This window comes from Panthera uncia, chromosome B4, assembly GCF_023721935.1.
Source record: "Panthera uncia isolate 11264 chromosome B4, Puncia_PCG_1.0, whole genome shotgun sequence".
In the NCBI taxonomy this organism is placed as follows: domain Eukaryota; kingdom Metazoa; phylum Chordata; class Mammalia; order Carnivora; family Felidae; genus Panthera; species Panthera uncia.
The window spans coordinates 15,599,000-15,625,379 of record NC_064809.1 but is presented as its reverse complement, the minus strand read 5'-3'; the positions used below and the strand labels follow the sequence as shown (position 1 = coordinate 15,625,379).

General features: G+C 40.6%; 1 protein-coding gene across 11 annotated transcripts in view; it reads left to right on the top strand.

Annotated features, from left to right (window-relative positions):
* The window catches only part of TRDMT1 (tRNA aspartic acid methyltransferase 1), a 95,541-nt gene that overhangs the window by 10,036 nt on the left and 59,125 nt on the right, over positions 1–26,380 (top strand). For 6 of the 11 annotated variants that reach the window (XR_007456905.1, XM_049626888.1, XM_049626882.1 and 3 more), the window contains exon 1: positions 8,468–11,153. The exons of 1 other annotated variant lie outside the window; for it this stretch is intronic. Coding sequence is in view for 3 of the 10 variants with exons in the window: in XM_049626881.1 (XP_049482838.1) it covers positions 11,090–11,153 (64 nt within the window). In the remaining 7 variants the exon portion in view is untranslated. Of the gene's footprint in view, positions 1–5,530; positions 5,598–8,467; positions 11,154–11,192; positions 11,441–23,560; positions 23,621–26,380 lie in introns of those variants that run through there. 4 more of the 11 variants (XM_049626887.1, XM_049626884.1, XM_049626886.1 and 1 more) reach the window with 4 other exon arrangements.

Here is a 26,380-nt window from a genome sequence, read left to right as displayed (position 1 = left end):
GCTCGAACTCACCAAACCGTGAGATCAAGACCTGAGCTGAAATTGAGTCAACAGCCTAACTGACTGAGCCACCCATGCACCCCACGTGTGACACTGTAATTTAAACAGGATTTGGCGTGGCAACTCACTGTATGGTGTATCAAAGTTGATACAAAGATGGTGAGCTGAGAGGAGCTGTACATTAGACAAAGCAAAGTGTGTGTGTGTGTGTGTGTGTGTGTGTGTGTGTGTATGTTAACAAGGTTGAGAAAGGTTTTAATAAATTGGAAGCATTAAGGGGCACCTGGCTGGCTCAGACGGTAGAGAAAGCAACTCTTGATCTTGGGAGTCATGAGTTCAAGCCCCACCTTGGGCATAGAGCTTACTTAAAAAAATACAATAAAAATAAGTTGGAAGACTCAAGATGAACTGGAGACTCTAAAAAGCTCCCCTGTGAAGCTGAAAGGGTTTAGACTGCCGCTCGTATCACACTCCTTTTAGCCAGAAGTTGTGTGGGGAACATCTAATGTGTTCCCCTAGCGCCTGGGATCCTATTTCTGCCACTCTGCCACCAAAAAGAGCTGGGAGGGTAACTGGTAACAAATCTCGAGGGGATACCAAAATGACGTTAGAACAAGAAGGAATAGCTAAGAAAGGTTTGCAAAAGAAGAGGCTTCGTGGAACTTCCTACTAGGTGTGGTAATGTACAACAAAGTTCCAGTAATTGCAAGTGTGGTTCACCAGCCAGAATAGCAGACGCATCCCAAGAAGAGTGAGGCCCCGTGGGGATGATACGACCTTAGAATATAGTGTGCGAAAGAGGAAAGAGGAAGTGTTACACACCACCAGGGAAGGGAAAACTAGATATTTGCGGGAAAGTTAGGTTTAAAACCTCACCTTGCACCCCATATCAAAATGGATTTTAAAAAACGAAACGTAAGGAAGAGAAGCACATACAGAGACGTAGGATAAGTCACAAAGGAAAACTATGTATATTTGATGGCAGAAAATTTAATACTTCTGTGTCATAAAATATTACAATCCAAATTCAATGGAAACTGATGAACGGGGAAGTGTTTTTACAATACACGTGGTTGACGGCTTTATAACAACAAAAATAAAATTGTGGTAATTCAATAAGAGTCTCCTATCATCCCAGAAGCAAAAGGACAAATGTGAAAAATAATTGATAAAAGAAAAAATTACAGATGTCCCATAAAGATGTGATAATTCATCCTCGATGTTAACCAAAAAAAGGGAAAATAAAAATGACACCCTAATTGTTGGTCTACAAGATAGACAAAGGTTTAAAATGACATCACTTGTTCATGTGGATGTAGGAGGTGAATGTTCTCAGTCACTGCTGATGGGAGTTTGGACTCTAATCGTTCTGGAAATGAGTTTTGACAATATGCATCAAGAACTTACGTAATAATTATGACTTTCACCTGTGACCCCCCCTCTAGACTCTAGCTGATGAAAATATCAGAGCATTTGAATATTTATATGCAAGAATATTCATGTACTGTTCATGGTAGCAAAAAACTGAATCCTCTTAAATGTTCAATACTGACAGACTAGGAACACAAATTATGGTTGTTTATGGACTACAGAAACAAGGAAGGAAAGATACCCAGGGAACAGTTTAAAAGTGGTTGTTTTTTAGGGGTAGGGATGAAATCAAGGTTTTTTTTAGAAGGGTATGTCTTTTTCCTCCTTTTACTTTTGTGATTTGCTTTACCCCTCCAAATTAGCATGCACTATTTAGAAAATTCGGGAAAAACTAAAGATAACATGTGAAAGAATGATACATCTCTTTGATCAAAATGGAGAACTGGTCATGATAAAATGTTAGATGAAAAAAAACAAGCTATAAAACACAAATGCAGGGGTGCCTGGGTGGCTCAGTCGGTTAAGCATCCAACTTTGGCTCAGGTCATGATCTCGCGGTCTGTGAGTCCAAGCCTCGCATCAGGCTCTGTGCTGACAGCTCAAAGCCTGGAGTCTACTTCAGATTCTGTGTCTCCCTCTTTCTCTCTCTGCCCCTCCCTTGCTCATGCTCTCTCTCTCTCTCTCAAAATAAAATAAACATGAAAAAACATTAAAAAAACACAAATGCAGTAAGATTATGATTTTGGTAAACCATAATTAGTGCAAAGACTAGAGAGAGAAATACTAAAATGTTGGCCATAGTTATGTCTTGTAGTTTTTTTAATTTTCTTTTTTCATATACTTTCCTGTTTTCCAGATTACGTGTGATGGGCGTAAATATTTTATTAGTAGTGCAAAAAGAGAAAGAATTATTCTCTTATAGTTGGATTGGGCTTTCAATACTCTGGGCATTTCTGATGTATGCTTATTAGGTCTCTTTCACTTTGGGTGATAAACAAAAATTTGTTTTCCAAATAATTATGTCTCACCTCTATAGGGAACAGGTAATGGGACTGAACTGAGGTCTGAAGCTTTTGGGTTTTCAAACTGTGAGCTCTATAAGGGTGCATAAATACTGCTCTTGGTTTCATTCTTTTCCCACCCTATTGTAGGCTTGAGCCATAAAGTGAAAGGAGTAAAAAAAGATGGGCCCTGCAGATTCCTGACATTTTTTCCTAACCAGAATGATTTTTAACTCCTAATGTGATTTTTCCCCCTCAAAATATATACCAGCTGTCTTCTTTCATTCCCTTTGATATCTTCTAGATTTTTTAAAAAAATTAATGCTATCTTCTGATTTCTGTAAAAAAAAAAAGCACTTGGGTGATTTGTAAATAAATCTGTTCATCTGGGGAATATTGATTTATGGGACGTTCAGCAAATCACATGTTTTCTTCTTTAGATTCTTTGTTAAAAAAAAAACAACACCTGAATATTCAAAAAGACAACGGATAGGGTCTAGATGGATGTATGAGCATTTTAAACATTCATAAAGTTCTTTGAAACTTACAGGCCTGTATGAATGTGTATGATGGATAGTATCGTATTATTAAAGCATACTTTGCCATCCACTAAAATACAGTCTATTTTGGTCACTCTGTATTCTTTGAATGACTAAACATAGAGCAAATCCCTTTGGGACTTGTACTATATTTTAACTTCGCAGTAATTACCTTAGATGGAAATGGAACTCTCAATCTCGATCTTCGGGAGTCAGCGGAACCTGTAATAGAAGGGTTAATGGCTTCTGGGGCATTCCAGCATGAATAGAAAGTTTGGGGTTAAGTGGTACTTATGTTGTATCAGGTTTGCTGAAGTGACTTTGAAAGGCTGTAAGATCAGTTTTAACAGTTTTAAGTAAATACAAAGTTGAGGGTTTTTTTTTTTCTTATGGAGTGAATAGACCTAGTAATAATGTTATTATATTTTGCTTATTTTTATCTCTAATGGATTGTGTGATAACGATCCCAAGTGATACTGTCGTGTATCTAAACTAGTACCTGACTAGCAAGGGTAAGGTGAAAAATGCTTTTGTATGATTTTTCTCTGGATCTGGATTTTAATTTGTCAGTATTGACAACAGTAGCAATTGAAAAATAAAAAGGCTGTGAAGAAGAATGAAGCATTTTATAGAGCGTGTGTGTATGTGTGGTGAATGTGGGATGTGCATACATGCTTTCCTCTTCCTGGCCTTGCTGGATCTGGTTAGGGGGATTTGGTTACTTCAAACAGTTCTGAAGGTTTGATGAATTAGCAGAGTAAAGGAGCAAAGTACGAATAGCTCTCTTTCATTTTTATCTCTTCTATTCCCATCATGAGTCTTGTTTTCCTGCCTGACATAACAAAGGCTATCATAGAAAACAATAAGGAAAGACATCTTGTAGAGAAAATGCAAATTAGTATCTTGGTAATATACCCTTTTTGAAAGCATACCAACCAGGAAAACAGTTCTCTGTGTGTAATTGTTAGAAAAGAATGAAATGTAACTTACGTTATGACACAGTTGTTCAGAGAGGGAAGGAAACCAGTATTCATTGTTCTAGGCACGTTACTGAGGTTCTCTCTGTCTCACGGTCTCTCTTTACCTGTGTCGATTAATTATGGATTAAATACAGACATTACCTTGCTAGCAAATATTACCCTTGTTACATAAATGAAGAAAGTATTAGAGGTAGGATTCATATTGACTCATTTATTCTAAGGACCATGTTCCTTGCACTGCATCAAGGTGTCTTTGTAGAAATAACTGGGCCCAGAATCTATTATACATTTTAGTCATGCGTCTTTGAGGTTGTCTCTCTTTTGTGAAGCAGAATTAACCTTTTTGTTTAATCTTTACAAACCGCATTGCCCTATCAGTTAAGGTAACCTTCATGGATCTCAAAAGTTGCCTTCATTCCTCAGGCCAACCTGTTCTCAGGAAGCAGTGTATTCTGGGAATCAGGGCTGCTTTAGTTTGGATCCTTGGCTTTCCTTCTGGGGGTGGAGGCCCAGCAGGCGTGGGACAGCTGAGCCTTCTGAGTATCTTCTGTACTAACTTGTGATATAGCTGGCCCTAGAAAGACCTCTGAAGGAAACCCAAATAACAGATTCCCTGTTGTCGTGGGCTTGGGCAAGTGACCTCAACTTTCTGGAGGTCAGATGAAGACTGGGTGAAATCAGGGTCATATGGGGTCACTTAGAGGCAGCTGCAGGGGTGGGTGAGGGTAGGGGAGGTGATCCGGAGTTCTTCTGGGCCCCTACTACCCATGCTTTAACAACACAACAGCTGTGTGCATCCGTGTGTGTGTGTGTGTGTGTGTGAACACACCCTCTGTGCCTGATCCTAGGGGAAATTTTGTTCGAAGAAAAGGTTCTACATCTAAACATAGTTGGAAAAACACTGGCAAATAGTCCTAAAGATTTCTTCCGGCTCTAAATTTCCATGGGTGTAGGAGAGCAGTTTTAAAGATAGAGAATCCCCCTATCTTTAATGTAACCGAAATATAATCTTTAACATTTATTGCCAAACATTTTTAAATTAGACATTTCAGATATAATCTGAAAGAGAAAAATCTGTGTCAAAAATCTGTGACCGAGTACTTTGAGATGGTAAGCTATAGGGCCAACTGCATGGTTTCTATGCTTTTCAGCAGAAAAATCTAGAATTACATTTCCTCATGATTCTGATTTAAAAAAACACATTGGGGCGCCTGGGTGGCGCAGTCGGTTAAGCGTCCGACTTCAGCCAGGTCACGATCTCGCGGTCCGTGAGTTCGAGCCCCGCGTCAGGCTCTGGGCTGATGGCTCGGAGCCTGGAGCCTGTTTCCGATTCTGTGTCTCCCTCTCTCTCTGCCCCTCCCCCGTTCATGCTCTGTCTCTCTCTGTCCCAAAAATAAATAAAAAACGTTGAAAAAAAAATTAAAAAAAAAACACATTTATTCTCTTCCTTCTTCTGAGGTAAGCATAAGATAGTATTTACAACTGGAAGTCCCTAGAGTACACTTCATAAAAGAAAAGTACTATTCCTTCAAGACACCATGAAGTTCACCATTTTCCATCTGTTCTTTTTCTCTTGGAAGTTCATCATGTCATTGAAATAACACACCTGTTGTTTCCTGCCTCTTTTCTTTTGTGACAGTTTGTGAACAAGGTGAATGGACATCAGAGGAAGAACTGAAATATTTGGTTACAAGGTTTGCTATCGTGTGAGTTCCTTTTCCTCTATATCTTTAGGACACTTTTTAATTGAATTGAATTGAATTGAATTGAATTGAATTGAATTGAATTATTTTGTGATTTTTTGAATAATTTATTGTCACGTTAGCTAATATACAGTGTATACAGTGTAGTCTTGGCTTCGGGAGTAGATTCCCATGATTCATCACTTACGTACAACACCCAGTGCTCATCCCAACAAGTGCCCTCCTCAATGCCCATCTCCCATTTTCCCCGTCCCCCCACTCACCCCCATCAACCCTCAGTTCGTTCTCTGTATTTAAGAGTCTCTTAGGGTTTAGGGCACTTATTTTATTTATTAATTTTTAATTTATTTTCTATTTTTTAAATGTTTATTTTTGAGACACACACACACACACACACACACACAGCATGAGCAGGGGAGTGACAGAGAGAGAGGGAGACACAGAATCTGAAGCAGGCTCCAGGCTCTGAGCTGTCAGCACAGAGCCCAATGCGGGGCTTAAACCCATGAACCATGAGATCATGACCTGAGCCAAAGTCAGACCCTTAACCGACTGAGCCACCCCAGGCGCCCCTTGGGGGAATTATTTTAAATCAGTGTTCATAGTACAATAATTAAGCACTTGCTGCACACTTCAACATTGTTCATTTATTGATGGGCTACCTGTTAAGGTCATGACTTCATGAGACTGACTTTCAAGCAACTCTCTCCAATAAAACTTTCTATGATGATGGAAGTGTTCTCTCTTGGCTGAGCAGTACTGTAGCCATCAGCCACATGTGGCTATTAAATACTTGGAACATGCCTAGCGTGACTAATAAACTAACTTTTCAATATTAATTAAGCTAATTTAAACTTCAATCAGCAAATGTGGCTGGCGGTTACCCTATTGGACAGTGTGGTTCTGGAGGGTCAATACAATTGGTAAAATAGTCTTATGTTCAGGGGACAGAAGGCACGAAGTTGTTTTTATTATTGGCACTTTAATGGCTGGAAATAGGTTAGAGGTTTTTCCATTTAAAACCATTTTAAGCTAAATATTTCTTCAGTGCTTGGCACATAAAAGTCAGTAAGTGATCGGATGGTATTACTAGGTCTCCCCTTACTCCACCCCCAGTCTCAGCAACTCATGTATCTGATGCATCCTAGGTGAGGTCACTAACAATTTTCCCCTAAGATTGCCAGACCTGTAGACTTACCTCTCAAGCTGCCTGGGTCTTGGTGGGAGTTCAGAGCGAGACAGTTATGTGTGCTGCTGTCTACTGACTTCCAGCGCTCCTAGGCTCCGCACCCCCTCAGTCATGCCTCTGGCTTGCAGACTTCCAGCCTCGCATCCATACTTCTCCAAGCCAGGCCACTCCTAGACGCCATCCACAACCCCCACTTAGGGCCCTGAGAGGTCTGTGGCCATAAGCACCTCTCTGCAGCGTGCTGATGTGACCTTGTTCAGTTGTGGCTCCTAAAACCGGCATCACCCAATTGGGGGATGAGCAATTGCAGGGGTCAGGATCACGCTGTTGGACACAGTTGAAGGGACCAAGAATGCATCACTTAGACGACGTCATCCGATAGATGCTGTTTATGAAACACACTTTTATGTTGTGCTAGGCATTGGGCTACGCGCTTCAGATTGTCCTCTAGCCCTCACAGCCACCACATGTCCTATTTGTACATATTTTAGACATGTACGTAGGCTCAGAGAGGGTAAGTGACTTGCCCAAAGTTGCATAGCTAGGAAGCAGCAGATCTACGATTCCTGTTTATGCTCTTTGGCTCTCATTATTGAAGAGGGACAGGTCTTCAAAATCAGTGCAGAAAGAATAGATTTTAGGTGACTGTAAACAAGGATGTTCTACTAATTTAAGGCCTTCACTTCAAACGTCTCCCTCTGTGAAGTATGCCGTGCCCCTCAGGAGCAGCTCACAGCTGAGGCCTAATGCTGGCACATCGGTACTGTGATGTAAAGGCCTTCTTGAATAAGCAGGAGGTTGCAAGTGGAAGATGAATTCTCAGGGCCTTTCTGATTCAGATCCCTTCTGAATACAATTTCCTCTCTTGAGGACATTTATTGCCAATTTACTCCCACATGACTACTTTTTTTTTATTTTCCATGCAATTCATAAAGACCATTCTTTTTGCTGGGTGAAACCAGAATGTAATGTATTCATCATTCAAATTTGCATAAACAGGGTATTCTCTCCTTTCGGCCAGGCTGTGTAAGAATCCACATCACGTTTCACTGGGGAATAAAGAATGGCCTGGATCATGAAACTCAAAGATGATTGCCAAAAGTATTTTAAACATTTGGCGGACTGTCTTAGTTCTGTTGGATATTAATGTTCACGGGAATGACAGGCAGGAGAGGAAGAACAAAATATGATAGATTTCAAGTTATACGATGAGCTCTTAAATAACTGAGATATGCTGTTATTTTTTTAACATAGTCTTAGTGTTATATTGTGCTCCTTAATTATTTCTGATATGCTTCCTTTGTGCCAGGTGTTAACTAGCATTTTGGCTTTTTTTTTTTTCAAGCGTATTTTGTGTGTTTTGAGGGAAAACAACACTGAATGTCCTCAAGTTTGATTTTTGATATTTGTATTGTCAGAAAGTGTGTTGAGCTTCTGTAATTAGAATATAAGCTCTGGGGGCGCCTGGGTGGCGCAGTCGGTTGAGCGTCCGACTTCAGCCAGGTCACGATCTCGCGGTCCGTGAGTTCGAGCCCCGCGTCAGGCTCTGGGCTGATGGCTCGGAGCCTGGAGCCTGTTTCCGATTCTGTGTCTCCCTCTCTCTCTGCCCCTCCCCCGTTCATGCTCTGTCTCTCTCTGTCCCAAAAATAAAATAATAATAAAAAAAAAAAAAAAAAAAAGAATATAAGCTCTGTGGGACATGTCACTGAGGATAACTTTATGGGAAACTATAGGATTAGAAAGCTGTTTTTCTCCTTTAAGAACATTTGTAGTTTGCTTTGGGAAAGAGTCATCAATGTGTATCCTCATTTTCTCTGTGCTCCCCATCCTATCCTCCTCCTGAACTACTCCTGATTGTGGCACCCTCACCTCACACAACTTGTGCCAGGGTTTGGACGTGAATACATATGTAATCTGAGGGGATCTAACATCTATAGTTGTCTCCATGGAGATGGTTGCACATTATGATTATGGCGAACGTTTTCAGTCTTGAAATGATTATCACACGTGATATGCTTTAGAGAGGAAATACCATGTATCCAGATGTGGTGGATCAGGCAGAAACTGGGTTGGAAAGAATTGAAAAGATTTCACGATAGGAACAGGTAGGATCTCTATTTCAGAATGCTGGCAAGGTATGGATCAGGGAACCAAACACGTCGGGGTTTCTAGCCTAGGATTCTAGAAGGAAGAATCTGTTCGACAGAGAATTTAGAGAAGGCTAGCCTTTCTGGGCAACATAAAGAACATGAGCAAGGAACACGAGTGGGGAAACTGAGACACGAAGGATGTTTGGGGAATGCCCACTGTTCCAGTTTGCAGCAGAGCTGAAGAAGGAGAGAAAACAGAGTTAAGAAACATAAGTCGGGGGCTGTATTGTGAAGACCCTTAAGGATCAGCGTGAACAGTTTGTAATCAGCCTGTGTGGGAATGGGGGTCTACCTCCCTCCCTCTCAGGAGATTGGCATTTTCCACGAACTCGTCCACATAGTTTTGGCCTGTCTCTCCCCTACAGGGTAAGATCGTTGGTCATATTTATTTTGATTTATAGTACCCATGCTAAACAGATTTTAGGTTTGTGTAACATTTTGGTTGTTGACCGTATATAAATCATTGTGACTACATAGCTCCCTTTATAGGTGCTGATATGTTTATTGTACTAATATTATGTAACAAATACTAGAAAAGTTTGTTTCATGCATTATATTTGTTATGTTACTGTGTATACATGATTTCCATAAATTAAGTTGGCTTAAGAGTACCTTTGTTGAGGGGCGCCTGAACACAGGCTCAGTCGGTTAAGCATCTGACTTCGGGTGAGGTCATGATCTCGCCGTTCACAAGTTCCAGCTCTGCGTTGGGCTCTGTGCTGAGAGCTCAGAGCCTGGTGCCTGCTTCAGATTCTGTGTCTTCCCCTCTCTCTGCCCCTTCCCCACTCACATACTCTTTCTCTCTCTGAAAAATAAATATTTTTTAAAAATTAAAAAAAAAAAGAGTACATTTGTTTACACCAGATTTAAAAAATGTCTTTTGGATAATTTCAATTTGAGCAGATAATTGACATGTGGCCAAAAGGGGACTCGCTTTCTCAAAAACTAATTCAGGCTTAGAATCTTAGAGCTGCAGGGCCCTCAGCACCCATTTCTCCTGCTTCCTTCCCTTTTATTTTGCAGATGGGGAAACCAGGCTCAGTGCAAAGTCACATAATCAGTTATTGCCAATGCCAGGGCTAAGATTCTGTTCTCTGCTGTCTTTCTGCCAACCGTCGTATCTGAAATAAGTGACCAACAAAAACATTTAAAGGCCAATACACATTTACAATGAAAAAGTTTCATAGGAAACATCAGAATGGAGCAGTTCCATAATTAGATAGGGTAGTCATACTTTTGTTTATAACATTACATTGGGGCACTTGCAAAGTTTCTAACAAATCAGTTCTTATTACAAGTGGCACTCCCCAATTTTTCCTAACGAAAGTTAACGTGTGGTGGTAATGGGAACAATATGACACCACACCATGAGATCATTTCCTCCCTTGCACATGGCCATGTTTTACTTTGTGATCCGGCTTCTGACGACGTGGTCACTGGAGCATCTCGGAGAAGCAAGGCCCCGGCACTTGGAGGGACATAAATACTTCCGCATTATATTAACAGCAGATCCTCTGTTCAGGATACTTTCCACGTTAAAGTACAACGAACCCCACTAACAATTACAGCAAGCGTCCTCTGTCCTGGTGTGCACAGGGGCTCTCTGCTGCATGGCCGCTGAATTCTGAACTTGTAACTAACTCTGGGACCCGCTCGCGGGAGGAGGCTGATTTATCTCTGTCACCCCAGCACAGCCACAAAACCTGGCACGTGGTACGTGCACAAAACCAACGTTAGTGAGGTCTGGACACTTAAGGCTTCCAAGTGACAGTGAAGCAGCGAGCCTGGAAAATGAGTTTTTCTGGGTTCTAACCTGTGTTAATTCACTTTGAGGCAAAGGTAGATTTCGCCCGTCTACTGAGCTCCGGCTTAGTGTTTTCTTCCAAAGTCCCTGAATGCACTCTGGCAGGAAGATGGAGCGTAAATCAGGCTGCTATTCACTTGGGAGGCCGTACTGTTTTGTGTCCGTTGTCCCCCCGCTGACCCCTGTCACCCCCGGGCCCCCCAAGCTGCCTGAAGCTCTCTGAGCGCGGGAGCTGCGGGAGAGGGGGAACTGAAAAGCCGCGGAACCAGAGGCGAGGGAGCAGCGCGGGCGGAGGAAGGACGAGATGGGGAACCGGCAGGCCTAGCTGCGAGGCGGCGGCAGCGGCGTGGAGATGGAGCCCCTGCGGGTCCTCGAGCTGTACAGCGGCATTGGGGGCATGCACCAGGCGCTGAGAGGTGAGGAGCACACCCCGCCTCTCCCTACGTTCACCCCTCCGCGCTGCTCACAGCCTGGGTGCGGGGGAGGGGCGAAGCGGCGAGACGCTGGGGGCGGAGAATGGAGGGGGAGGGGGCGCTCGGTTGTCTTGGAAACCGCCCCAGCGCGCCGTCCCCGCCCGGCGCTGCGGGCGGAGACTCCTTTCCTCCCGCCCCGAGCGATGCCTGAAGGGCGGGCCCCACGTCTCAGAGGACTCCGTTTGTGAGTGCTCATCCGCGAGGCCAGGCTAGAAACTCAAACTAAAATGGTACCCGCGAAGGGGGGAGAGGCGAGCCCCTACCTGGTGCGGGTCCCCAATTCTGAGTGTGGCTGCCACCTAGAGGCGTGGACACCTGCTGCTTTTGCCCTGGACGAAGTGGAGACGAGGGAGGGGAGGTCGCTGGGGGTCTTGGCCGGTGAGGGGATGGACTTTCGAAGGGATAGCTGCAGTTCAAGGTCGAAGTTAGGGAAGCCTAAATACACTGTGGAGAGAAGGCATTGAGTCAAAACTTGCTCCTTTCTGGCCTTTGAAAAGAAACAGCTGGTCTTGTCTAGATACTTAGGCGCCAGGAGAACGGAGTTGAAACTTCGTTGTGACCTTGGGCTAGGTCCTTCACGGTTTTGAACATGTTTCCTGGTTTTAAAATGTGAAAAATAATCTATTTTCAGAGAAGGCTTGTGAGGATCAGAGATGAGGCGAGTGAAATGTTTAATAATAGTGCGTAGTACATTGTAGCCACTCAAAGCATTATAAGTTATTAGTACCTCTCTTTTATGTACGTCTTTGATTTTGAGATTTTAAATTTCTTTAGTGATAAGTTGGAGCTGAAAGGTTTCGTTTTTGGTGACGTTTGCTCAAAAATAATTCTTGAGCTCCTGTACTGTGCCAGGTACTGTCGAGGCACCGGAGAAACAGCGTGACAAATAGACTTGGAGCATGCGTGTTTATTCTTAAATTACTAAGACAACCACAAAACTGAAACTTGCCTGCTTCCTTTTTTTAGTTTCGAGGGCAAGAAAAGACTACTGTAAGATACAGAGAATATATAATGAGTTGAGCGTGATCAGTTTTCTGAGCATATATATTTGGTTGTAGATGAGGTCAGTGATTATTACATTTTTATTACTTACCAATTATTTTCTGGCTCTCTATGTTCACTTCTCTTATCAAAATTTACCAGCTTGAAAACAAAAGAAAATTCTAGGGGTGCTTGGCTAGCTCAGTCAGAAGAGCACAGGGCTTTTGATCTCGGGGTTGTGGGTTCCAGCCTCATGTTGGGTGTAGAGATCACTTAACACGAATGAATGAATAAAGTTTCAAAAAAGAGAAAATTCTAGAACTATCTATTCTCTTAGTTAATTTTGTAAGATTTTATAATGTCAGCATTTTCCCCCTTATCTTGAAAACCCTTAATGAACATAATTTTAAAGCTTGTTTTGTACTTTATCATAAACTGTAACTCAACTACCCTTCAAGGGTTGAACATAAGATTATCCCCTGATTTTTTGCAAGTATAAATGTGCTACAATTACATCCTTGTGCATAAATTCTAATTTTCTCTTTAACCGTTTTTTCTAAAAGTGAAATTAATTTGTTTAACAATAAGAGCCTGTGTGCCACTTAACAAAGTAAAATTATGAGAATCTTTTTTAAGGTTTTTTGATAGATAATATAGCAAATTAAGTGCCTCCCTGAACTACATATTCATTAGGAATTGTAATATCCATTTTTTAACCTTTGCTAATTTGATAGGAGAAATTGTATAATTTTAACTTGCATTTTTTTTTGTTTAATGAAATATAAGTATATTTTCTCCTATTAACCAGTGCAACCTGAATTTGTACACATATTTCTGTTACCACTGCTACCATCCTGATGTAAGCTTTATTAAAATAGTTTCCCAATTGCTCCCCTGCTTCTACTTTTCTTCCCCGCTCCACCCTTTCTCCACAAAAGAGAATGATCTTTTGCACAGTAAATCAGATCACGTCACTTCCCTGCTTAAGTGGCTTCCCTTTGAGGTTAGAATCACAGCCCCGTCTTCTCCTCTGCTTTGGAGATCTGGCTTCTGTCTGCCTCTTCAACCTTATGTGCCACTGTCCTCCTCCTTCTCATATCCAGACTCACTGGTCCTTCTCTGGGCCCCTCAAACCCTCCAGGTTCCTGTGATGTTCTGGCCTTTGTTTTTGCTGTCGTCTCTATCCAGAGTGCTCTAATCCCAGACTTTTCAGCTGTAGCTGCATTTCATGTCTCCTGTCTTAGTTCACATGTGGCCCCTTCAGCGTAGCCTTCCGTGGCTGACCCTGTGATTCAAAGTAGCCTTCCTGCTGTGTCTCCACCTTGATGGACTCTCACCTTTTGGTTTCAGGCCTACCTATAAGGAGTATTGACTCTTAATCCTATCTGATGCAAATATTTTCCCCACATGTTTGTATTCTGGTGTTCATTTGTTTGATGCACCAAAGTTTAAAATTTTTTTGTAATAAAATGCATTGCTGTTTCCCATGTGGTTTTTATACAGTAAGAAAGACCAAAGGTAAGAGCGCTAACTGCAGTATTTATTAAGGACCTTTTACATGTCAGGCTCTATGTTAATGATTTAATAAACTAGTTAGTGGTAAAGCCACTTACTGACCTCTTAACCATGCTATGCTGCCATTTTTATGTTTAAATCCACTACTTGAATCTATAGTTTATATAATAATAAGCACAAGAGGAATAATAACTTCAGATTTCTAGATAAGGTTTATGATCGAAACATTTTTTTATTGTGGTAAAATACACATAACATAAAAGGTACCATTTTAACCATTTTTAAGTGTACACTTCAGTGGCATTAACTAAATTCACAGTGTTGTGCAAACATCAACACCATCCTTTCCAGAACTTTTTCATCATCCCAAACAGAAACTCTGTACCCTCTAAACAAGGACTCCCCATCATCTCTTCCCTTTTGTATCTGATTCACTTAGTATGTTTTCAAGGTTCATCCATCTTGTAACATAGAAGTGCTTCAATTCCTTTTTATGGCCGAATAGTTTTCCATTATATGCATATACCACATTTTGTTTATCCATTTCTCTGTTGATGGTCTTGGTTGTTTCCGCCTGTTGGCTCTTGTGAATAATACTGCTATGGGTATTGGTTTCAATGTATCTGATTCCCTGCTTTCAGTTCTTTTGAATATATACCCAGGAGTGGAATTGCTGGAGCATATGATAATTCTGTGTTTAACTTTTTGAATAACTGCCAAACTGTTCCACAGTGGCTGCACAATTTTATATTTGTACTAGCAATGTGGGGGGGGGGGTTCCAATTTCTCCATCTATCAAAATGATTCCTTATTCCAATATATTTGTGTGTGTGTGTGTATGGGTATGTGTGTGTGTGTGTGTGTATATATATATATATATTTTTTTTTTTAATTAACTTATTTTATTTTTTTTTGGTAATAGTTATCCTAAAGGGTGTGAAGTGATATTCTAGTCTGGTTTTGATTTTGATTGTTCTAACAACTGAAGTTAAGTGACCATGTGTTTATTGGTCATCTGTGTATTTTCTTTGGAGAAATGTCTATTTATGGCTTTTGCCCATTTTGGAATTGGATTGTTTTTTATTCTGTTGTAGGGGTTCTTTATATATTCTGGATATTAATCCCTTATGGCTTATATGATTTGCAGATACCTGCTTCCACATAACTGAATTTTAAAAGATAAATTTAATTGCTTGGGCAGCATGATAGTTTTGTCTGAAAACCAATGGACATTTTAATACCTCAGTTGAAATTTTCATCTTAAGAAGGAAATGCAATGTGCTCTTATATTGTTGCAGTCACTATGTAGATACTTCTTTATCTTCTGAGTTTCATTTAACTTTATTTTTTATCTGCATGTCCATGTGTTTACCTACTCCATATCTTCTGGTATTTCTTTTTGTTCCTGTATAGCTTCTAGCACAGTCCTACACTTGTGACAGGTTGTCTGTGGTTGGCTGTTGAGTTTATTATTGAGTTGGTAATCATTCTACCATTATGTTGATAAAAGCATGGTTTTTTTAGCCCAAATATTTGTATAATACAGAACTCTTCATTACAAACCACATAATCTATTGTCTAGCTAACATAAGCAAAAAAAAAAAAAAAAAAAAACACACACACACACACACACACACACACACACATTTGGAAGCTCACAGAATCTACATAACACCCAGCAAAGAGGTTAGGTGAATAGGAGCACTTCTCAAACAACATTCTGGGCTTTGCTCCTACACAGCTTCATACCGACATCACCGCTTTCTCCAATACTGCTGGGGGCCACGTGTGAGAAGTGTCATCACTGTTTTCCCCTGAAGGGTGGATGCTTCTACCATCTCTGTCACCGAAATGATGGATTTTTTTCATTTGCTTCCTCACATTGCTACTTCTGAATTAAAGCTGTATATGGATGCAGTTGATTGGTGCACATTAGATCCCATTGTCAGCAAAGAAAGCTGGGAGAGTGAGTTCTGGGTTCTGTTTTGGAAAGAAGGGACTCAAAATATGGTAAAATTTTCAAACATAAAAGACACAGGCAGAGATTCTAGATGGCCACAAGTATAACAAATATCTTTCACATTATTTAAAATATGTTGCACTGTATAGGGTCCACTTGTTACTGCTTTGACATTATTTATGCCTACACAGTCTATAAAGTCTTGGCTAATGAAATGAAAATACCTCCATTCAGAAAGCAGTGGGAGAGGTTGTTTTGTGAGTTATATGTTGGTGGGGCCTGCAAGGCAAGCTGCAGATGTAAATAAGATTTACCTGCAGATGTAAATCTTATTTGTTAATAAGATTTTGTTTCTCTCATAAAATGTGGTATCAGGAAAAAAGTAAAATGTGGTTTAAAGTGTTGAATAAAGGAAAGCTCAAGCTGATATATATATACATATATATATATATATATATATGTGTATATATATCATAAAGGATTAAGGGATATATGTCATAAGGGATTAATATCCAGAATATATAAAGAACCCCTACAACAGAATAAAAAACAATCCAATTCCAAAATAGGCAAAAGCCATAAATAGACATTTCTCCAAAGAAAATACACAGATGACCAATGAACACATGGACACTTAGCTTACATATATATATAGAGAGAGAGAGAGAGAGAGAGTCAGCTACTGAGACATCCTTAAAAGTAAAAAGGCCTGCTCTACCAAATAATTTCTAAAGGTGTTGATTTTGAGTTTTAGTTACATAACACTTAATCATATTTAGTAGGAGTTACTCAGCCTTAATATTTTCTGTTAAAATGTTAAGTCATTTGTCAGTCTTTAGTTATTTTCTGAATTTCTTTATCTTCATTTCTCAATGACTTATATGCCAACCTGGGACTCTCCCAAACCACTTTAGAATTAGGTGTGCTTAAAACTGAATCTGGCAAGTTTATTATTATTAAATGTAGGTCTGAATGCCACCTGGGGATGTTTCTGGAGCAGTAGCTGTAAGGGGCTAGAATTTGAGCCGCTTAATTTTTTTTTCTCTTTTATTGTCTTTGGGATTGTAAAAATGTCCTCTTTTTTTGCCTATTTCCCCATAGTTACTCTTATGACTGTTTACCAGATTTAAAGTGAAGTGACATAAAAATTTGTCCCGTTTGAAAATATGTATCATTGGTTCTCTATTATCTGTAGAAGTTATCAGATTGTTTTTTCCAAACTTGAAATACAAAGATGAAATATGTAGGATGGATTTTGTATATTCAACAGAGGAGAACCCTAACTTTCCAATGGATGATAGAAGTACCTATTGTTTATGTGTTGAAAATGAACGTTTATTTCAGCACAGAGTCTTTATTACTGTTTTGCACAGATCAGATCATTTACCCTGTCCTAACGTGTAGATGACTGGTTTAATTTGTGTTGTGACCTACCTACTGGGGCTTTTAGGGGCCCAATAAACCGTATCCCTCTTCGTAATTCCGAACAAAGAGAGAAATAAAACAGGAGGAAGGCAAACAGAAAATAAGAATTTGTATGCTTTTTATTCCTGATGAAGTCTGCGTCGGAGGATGTAGCTTAGTGAGAGGGCCCGATGGGTCAGCTAATATTCAGCCAGACGATCAGGCAGCACACCTTTGGGCCCAGCTGGAGAAGCAGGCAGAACACATGTTGCCTGTGGGTAGCTTATTCCCAAGAGGAAGACGGGCGGAGCCGAGCCAGCAGGCCCAGTTGGTTCTTCTCAAATTAGCCCATTGATTAGAGCGGTCACTCTTCCTTCCCATGGAAGTGGTGAAGGGTTAGGATGGGGAAGGGGTTTAAAATGAACACAAAGCGCTCACGTGGAAGAAACATCGGGAGCAGGAACACATACACTTCACATGCCAGATGCTTGTAGGAATCCTTCAGCTGGCACGGTTTTTCTATTTTTCAAATGCTCTCTCAGCCTTTTAATGTTTGATGCTTAAACCGTCCCCGACAGTTATTTGGTAGCGTCGCATAATTTGAAATACGGTGCTTTGTTTTTGTAGCAGCTTGGTCTTAAATCCTCCTGTGTTTGGCACTGGGAGATAGTAGCATCAGACAGTGTTTGTGTGGGACAGTTTCAGGGAGAGACCATTTCATCTCCTCGTCGACAGGACACGGTTCTGTTGTCAGAAGGCCTTGGTACTTCCTAGCTTTGTGACCTTGGACAAAAACTGAACTTTCCGTGCCTGTTTCCTTTTCTATCAAATGGGGACAATTATGGTACTTACCTCAAAGCGGAGGTATGAAAATTATACATTAATAAACATAAAGCGCGTCACTAGTGCTCGGAATGTGTTGAGTGCTCAGTAAATACGGGCAGCTATTGCCAAAAATACTAAAGTTATAGAAAGTTATTACATGTTGTTAAAAATGGCCTTTAGAAAAAGCTGGTTATTAAGTATTTGAAGTTGTCAAAGAGCTTTCAGACTAGATTTGAATTCTGCAGGACTAGATCAGCAAAAGAAAGAATTATTTATAGCTATAGAAGATAATATGGAATGAATATGTAGGAAGAGGTAAAAGAGAAGGGCAATGAAGAGAGCAGAAAATTCTGTTTCGCCCTCTTGCTTCTCTAGAAAGCTTCCTTATCCACTAGGGAATAGGTTTCCTCACTGGATCTACTTTGTGCATTTTCCTGGCCTCCTATTCAGTGTTTTTGGAACTACTCCATATATTTCTCTGAGTGACAAAATGAATGCCAGTATTTAGGAGTCAGATTGAACTGCCAAGTATGAGCTGTGTAAGTCCTGGAAAGTTGTGTGACTTTCTGAGCCTGAACTCTGTGTGAGACGGATGCAGTAATACCTTCTCACAGGGTGTTGTGAATGATGTTAAATGAAACAGCGGATGTAGGAAATACAGTGTAGGTACTGAGTAAATCTTAGCACCTTTTCTTCTTCCCACAGTGTTTTGTAGCTGGCTTTCCCTACTTAATTGCATTGGATGACCTCATTGATAAAATCGGGATAATAACTAACCTAACAGGCTTGGTAGGAGGACTTGATAGAACTGTATACATAGAGGTGGTATAGTTCCTAGTATATAATATGTCATAACTAATACTGCTGATGCTACTTAGGAAGTCGAACATTATCATATACTTGTTATTTGTATTTGTTTTGTGATGTGTTCATGTTGCCATTGGTTTATTCTTTTTTTATAATTGGTGATTTGCTATTCCATTTTGTTATGATATTTTTTCCAAGCAGGATTTTGGAAGGTAGAGTTTTTCAGATAAGAAGGGAAAAGTTATACTGGACAGAAGGAACATCCTGTACAGACACGCAGACGTGAAATCGCGTGGTCTGTGTGGAGACATACAAATATTAAAATATCATTGCAATATAAATGCTATTAGAAAATAGATTTTTATGAGGTACCAAATCATGCAACGCCATACAACCTGATAAGATGCTTGGATTTTTATCTCCTAGGTCTGGTTAGCAAATGAAAGTTAAGTTAATGAAACTGTCATTTGTGTTCCAGAAATTGTTTTGGGTGACCATGATGTGGTAGTGGTGGCAAGTGGAGCAGAAAGGCATGGTGGCCAGTGAGGAGATTATTGTCCAGAGGTCACGAATTTAGGCAGAGCCAATAAATGGAGACGATGACTTAGATTATATACAGGGTCTAAATATCAACAAAACCTGGTAGTTATTTGAGTGTCAGTTTCCTAGGTTTATGACGTGGGTAGTTTATCAGATGGGATTGTCAAGGTGGGAGAGCAATAATAGGTTCCAGTTTAGACTTGCAGAGTTTTGAGTTGTCTGTACCACCCACGGAGATGCCACATGGGCAGCTGCTTGTCAATTTTGGCCCGAGGGGTCGATGAGACCAGAAATAAAGATTTGTTTCTGTGTATGTGTTGAGTGTAGGGAAGAGGACCAACAAGATGGAATGCTGGGGGGCAGCGACTTCGTGTGGCCAGGTAGAGAAGATGTATCCACAAAGCGAAACTGAGCAGAAAGAATTAGAGAGCGAGAAGGAGGACTGAAAGAACACTGTGCCATGAAAATAAACGGAGGAGAGGATTTTAAGGAGTGATTTGATATTAAAAGCCAAGTAAAATAAAGACTAAAATGTATTCTTGGGTTAGTTGCCATTTCCTGGCTGGTATCCTACGTCGTAGCCTTCTGAGAGGTATTAATCAGTTTGCCTTGATGGTCAAATAAGTTTAGGAAGCTCTTCATACGATATTGTCCCGTGAAAGTCTCAGGACACGTTAAGAGACCAAAAGTGTTGAGAAGCCCTGCAAAAAGAGTGCTGTGTGGTTTAAATCCACACTTCCCATATGTATTTGAGTAAGGAACATTTTTTTTTTTTTTTCTAAGTGAGGAAGGGGGTCACACTTATTAGCATCCTGTAAGATAACGTTCCTTAGAGCGCGTCTTGGGAAATGCCTTCTGGGCAACAGGAGGGCCCTGATGGTGCCATGGGAGAACATGCCACGTCCAGTGGGTTGGTGAGTTGAGAAGTGCCAGGGCGATGCACAGGGACTAATGTGCATTACCTTTGATGATGCTGACAACACTGACTGGCTCTAAAGTGAGCTTCTCTGCAATTTTTCTGTAAGGCCAGATTTTGTAATGTTCCCGTTATCTCTGTTGTTTCTAAAGGTGTACAAAACTAAACTCCTGCTTCTCCTTCCCCCTTCAGCCTTCCTCATCCTCATATCAGGTGTCTCCTTTTCTCTCGTGCCCACACCCGTGTCTTGGGGCCATCTTTGTTTGTTCTCTTTTACTCATCTCGGCAAATGCCACGGGATCTCCCTTCAAACTCTATTTATACTTCCATCCTTCCTCTCTAGCCTCACCTTTACCACCTCATCCATAATCTCTGGATTCATTTTTAAGTTTTATCAACCTTAATTTGCGTGCCACCCCAGATTCACTTGGCCCCACCTGCCCCCTGGCCCCTGAGCTGCTTATTCAGTGTTGTTCCCCAACTCTGCCGCTGTTGCCTCGTTCCGTAACACTTCCAGAATGCTCATTCCACCCCCAGTATCCAGACTGAAATGTTGCTCCAGAAGCTGCCTGGAGGGGTCGGATAACACAGCTTGAAGTGGAGAGGAGAGGAAGAGTCTTGCCTCTGCAACAATAGAAAATACTTATATATTGGTCTCTGCCCCCAGTTCCTGGCACAGAGCTCCTAAAACCCTTATAATTTCCTGAGTGATAAGAGCACTAGGAGCATGTTTTGTTCTCATATGTGGTCTTTGACCCTGGTTCCTGACACAGAGCTCCTAAATCCCTTGGAATTTTCTAGGTGGTAGGAATGTCTTTTGTTCTAATGAGGCGGCTCTTGATCTGCTCCTGGATAGCGTCAGGATGGGGGGTGGTCACTGGGAAGACTAAGGGTAATTAGCATGGAACTTTCAGCTTCACTCCCATTCTCTGGGAAGGAGAGGGACTAGAGAGGAAGTTGATGGTTGATCGTGCATATGTGATGAAGCCTTCATAAAAATCCTACTAGTATAGGGTTCAAAGAACTTCTGGCTTGGTGAACATATCCACGTGCCATAATGGCGGTGCACCCCAACTCCATGGAGACAGAGACTCCTGTGCTCCGGGCTCTTCCATACATTGCCCTATGTATCTCTTCAGCGGGCTATTCATCTGTATCCTTTATCATATCCTTTATTATGTAATCAACTGTCAGACATAAGTGTCGCTGTGAGTTCTCTGAGCTGTTCTAGCAAATGATGGAATCCAAGGAAGGGGTTGTGGGAAACTTTGATTTGTAGCCAAGTAAGACAGAGTCATCGGTAACCTAGAGACCTACTCCTTGCCCTTGGTGTCTGACGTTGGGGAAGTCTTGTGGGTCTGGGCTCTTAAGGGGCCTTGGCTAACTCTGGTTAGTGTCAAAGTGAATTGTGGATATCCACCTAGTGTCAGAAGTGTTGTGAATATAGTAGTAGTGTGTGAGTAAAGGAGAACCACAGGAGTGTTTTCCTATACGTGCCTCATGAGATGACTTCTCATCAGGAAGAGACATGGTGAAGGAGTCAGCAGGTACATCCTCTGTCATTGTCTCCCCACCAGTGTCCCCTGCTCAGATACATGTGGGGATGTGGAAGCGTTGCTTTAAACCAAACAGTGTCGTTACTGCAGGGCTCCTGTCACCTTCAATACATCCCGCCCCCTGCAGCTGTGGGGAGTGGTGGTCCACACAGCCTGCCCTACCAGTCCTTCATGAGGGAGCAGCTGGCTGGGTTTTCCTGTGCAGCTGTGGCCGGTGTAGTGATGCACTGCCTTCTGTTTCCTTTTCCCCCTTCCCTGCCTCACTGTCCTGTACTCTTGCTACTTTGGAGTTTTCCCTCCCAGAAAGAGCATCTGCTGCGAAGCTTCGCCTTGGGTCCTTTTTTAGGAAACCTGGACAAAAGGTTATTGCAACAGCTTTTTTACTGCTGTCCTTGATTCTGCTCTGTCTCCTCTAGTTCTTTTTCAACACCGTGTCAGTGTGATCCTTTAGAAATGCATTAGACAAGTCATTCCTCTGATTAAAACCTTTGAGAGGTTTCTCCTATCACTCAATGAGAGCTTCAATCCTCCTTGGTCTAGAGCCAGCCCCTTTCCGTCTCCGAGCACATTTCTTGTGCTACCCCCTTGCTTTCTTCATTCCGGGCTTGCTGGCTGTCTTAGTAAGTTTGTGCCACTGTAAAGGAGTACCACAGACTGGGTGGCTTCTAAACAGTAGAATTTATTTCTCACAGTTCTGGAGGCTGGGAAGTTCAAGATCAGGGTGGCAGTGTGGTTGAATTCTGGTGAGAGCCCTGTCCGGGTTTCAGAGTGCCGACTTCACCTTGTATCTTCACATGGCTGAGAGCAGAGGGAGGAGGTAAGCTCTCTCATGACTGTTACAAGGGTTCTTATCCTATTCTTGAGGGCCCCATCTTCATGACTTCATCTGATTCTAATTACTTCCCAGGGGCGCCATCCCGTAATACCAGCACATTGGGAGATAGACTTGCAACATAAGAATTTGAAGAGGAGCACAAATATTCAGTCCATAATACAGGTCTCCTTGCTGTTCCCCTTACAAAACAAGCATGCTCCCATCTGTGTTCTAGAAAGTTCAAGATATCTATTTTCCTGCTCCTTCATCTCCTTCAGGTTTTTGCTGTTGAGACATTCTCTAACCAACCTATATAAAAATAGAACCAATCCCTTCTATACTATCTGGCTTACTCTGTTTTGTTTTTTTTTCCCCTGCCCCCATAGTACTTTCATTGTTAGACATATTATATACTTATTTGTTTATGATTTGTCTTCCCCCACCTCACAAGGATATAAATTTTATAATAAGATAGCCTTTGTCTGGAACATTGCTTATACCTATTTGTTGAATGAATAAGTGAATAAATGTAGTAGGGTCATGTTTGCTATGAAATATGCATAGGTTGAAGTAGATATTATTGTACTGTGATAAGTTTAAATTTAGGTATTAAGTCTGAATCACAAAGGTCATTTTTCTTTGGGGGAATGAGCTAAGTTAGCATTTCTCAAAGTGTGGTCCATGGATAGTATTTTGAAGGATGTTAATAGGAATTATGTAGGAGATAAACCAGTATGTGCGTGTGTGTGTGTGTGTGTGTGTGTGTGTGTGTGTGTGTGTATGTGTTGGACTGTGGACAAATAAGTAGAATCCTGAAGGGTTTTCATGACTATATGTGACATTTTAATAGATAATTTTTTTTTTGTACTACATGATAAAATGTGAAATTTTCTCCAAAGAGTCAAGTGTATTGGGAACGAGTGTTTGGTTTTAACTCACTGTAGCATTTTAATCATATGTTAAAGTGAGTTATGGTGAAAATAATGAAGTTCAAGTGTTTTTTTTTTTTTTTATCCTTTTATTCATGTCAAGAAACATTACCTCTTTGTATGGAAGATTGAATAGAAGAGGTTGATACATGACAGCAAATCTGTAAGTAATTACAGAAGGATTATTATCATAGAACAGGGAGATTAAGGTTGCATGTAGAATTTGGTATTTGTTGGTGTTGAGAGCCTTTTGAGGATTTCTTTTGGCCTTTTGCTTTGCCCATGGAAGACTATCCAGTAATATCCCCCAAAAAGTGCTTTTCAGAAATAGTGCCAGTCGGCTCTCACCCTGCCTAAAAGCAAAAGACTTGTATCTCATTTTTGCAGGGTAGGTAGAATGTAGTTGAGATTAAAAAAAAAATACTATAAATACCATTATTTTATGTGAACCAATAGTTGCTTTTACTGTTATCCATGAATTCTTTTCATTCTGGGATTTTAAATTGCCACAAACTGAGCAAAAATCCTTGGACTGGAGTAAAACAAGTCCATCAGAAAGTTGGTCATAGTTCTTCAGCATCCATTAGTAAGTTTTTGTTCAAACAAAATAGTGAATTTAATAATCCCTTAGTGAGTGAGACTTAATTTAAGAAACAAGTGTCTGAGCCTTTTAGCATGTACATGACCTTCATAGGCTTTGGCATGTTCCTTAATTATAGGAGAATTTTGGTCCAGGAAGAACCCAGAATATGAAGGACTTCTAGTTAATACAGTCTAGTTAGACTTTGAACTCTCATAGATCCAATTAGACATACTAAGTAAGTAGTTTCGCCTTGCTTACATTTTTCCTGAAAACCCTGACATTTAAATGCTAATAAAGTAGCAGGGTTTCTCTGCTTCTTCAGATGCGTTTTATTCTTGTGGCTTCAATTGACTCTTGTGGTTATTGTTGCTGAGTCAGTTGTTTAAATTATAGTCTTTGAATATTTAAACTTGATGGCAGTCTGTTGATTTGACTTAATCCTGACCATTTGTCTGTCCCTTGCTATTAAATTTGAAATGTCAGAATGTTGGTAACCATGGCTTGGGGGAAAATATGTGAATCTATCATTTTACTAGACTGTCTTATGGGTTAGCATTTTTATATTTGCCAAGGGAAACATAAAATCCAGAGTTCTGCTTCTTTGAAGAGATTATCTTTTGCATTTGTCCTGTGATTATAAAAAACAAAGGGCTTGTGATTCTATTATTTAAAACCAAACCAAAAAACAAAACTCAAACCTGTATACATATGCCTTTATAGACATATTTGTCATAAATTCTTCGATACAGTATATTCATTTTTCCCCAAAATGTTAGGCTTTGAAAAGAGAATATGGCCTTATATCTTAGTTTTCATGAAGGATCTTCATATTCCTCAATTACTGTCTTTTGAAGAGCAAAGTAATAAAATGTTGCTTAGATAAGTTACATTAGCCTGAAAAAATGTCATACCATTGTTGGGTGCTTATTGAAGTCACTTGATGGAATTGATGAAAAATCATACCGATGAATTAAAAGATTTAGAAATAATTTGTAGGAGGATGACCTTGCAGTTACATGGATTAGATATCATCGGAAACAAACCTGGAAATTACTTTTCAGAGTAATATGGTAGGGGGTTACTTTGTGGAGATCACAAGTAGTTAATGGATATTTGAGGTTGGTGTAAAGTTTCCAGTGACATCATCATTTGTGAACTCAAAAAGTGCTAGATCTCAAGGAACTCGGAAGGGAAGTTGATGTGCTCTTGAAAACTGTTAGATGACTTAAAAGTGATTGTTGATGATAAAGACTCTGATTTCAAAGATGCAGCTGAGAAAGTAGAATAAAATTATTCCATGAAATTTGAGTGGAAAAAGCAGTATTTCTAGATGGACTAATAAGATAGTGCTATTTAAAATATATTTGTGTAACTAGGGGTGCCTGGGTGGCTCAGTTGGTTAAATGTCCAACTTCAGCTCTGGTCATGATCTCACGGTTTGTGGGTTCGAGCCCAACGTCTGTCTCTCTGCTGACAGCTCAGAGCCTGGAGCCTGCTTCTAATTCTGTGTCTCCCTCTCTCTCTGTTCCTCCCTCACTCACGGTCTGTACCTGTCGCTTTCTCTCTCAAAAGTAAATGTTAAAAAAATTAAAAAAATATATATATTTGTATAACTAAATTAAGAAATTATGTAAAATGAAGTCATTTGAATATTTCAGCTATGTCTTGTCATCATCTGTATAACAAAAATGGCCATATCCACATAATTTTGGATATTCTCCTGCAGACCCTGGGTATTGACTTTCATTCTAGTTGTCTTATACTTAGGCAATGTATATTTGTATATATAGTGTATATACAGAATGCGTGTGTGTGTGTTTGTGTGTGTGTATAATGTACATGAGTTTGGACATAGGAAAAGGCCAATAAGGATGTACCCTGTCCTCTTCTCTAAGCTCCTGGAGAGTGGAGTAGGGATAGTGAGCTCCTTGCTATCCTTAAACATACCAAGAGCGTTCCTGCTTCAGAGCCACTGTGCTGTTCCTTCTGCCAGGAATGCTGTCTCCTTGATAGACACATGACTAGTCCCTTGTCTTTATTCAAATGTCACCTTCTCAGGGCTTCCCTGGCCCTTGTCAAAAATTACTTTCTCAGGAGCCTGGGGTGGCTCAGTCGGTTAAGCGTCAGACTTCGGCTCAGGTCATGATCTCGTGGTCTGTGAGTTCGAGCCCCGCGTTGGGCTCTGTGCTGACAGCTCAGAGCCTGGAGCCTGTTTCAGATTCTGTGTCTCCCCCTCTCTCTGCCCCTCCCCCACTCACACTCTGTTTTTCTCTCCTTCAAAAATAAATAAATTTTTAAAAAAAATTAAAAAAAAATTACATTCTCTGCTCTGCCTCCCTG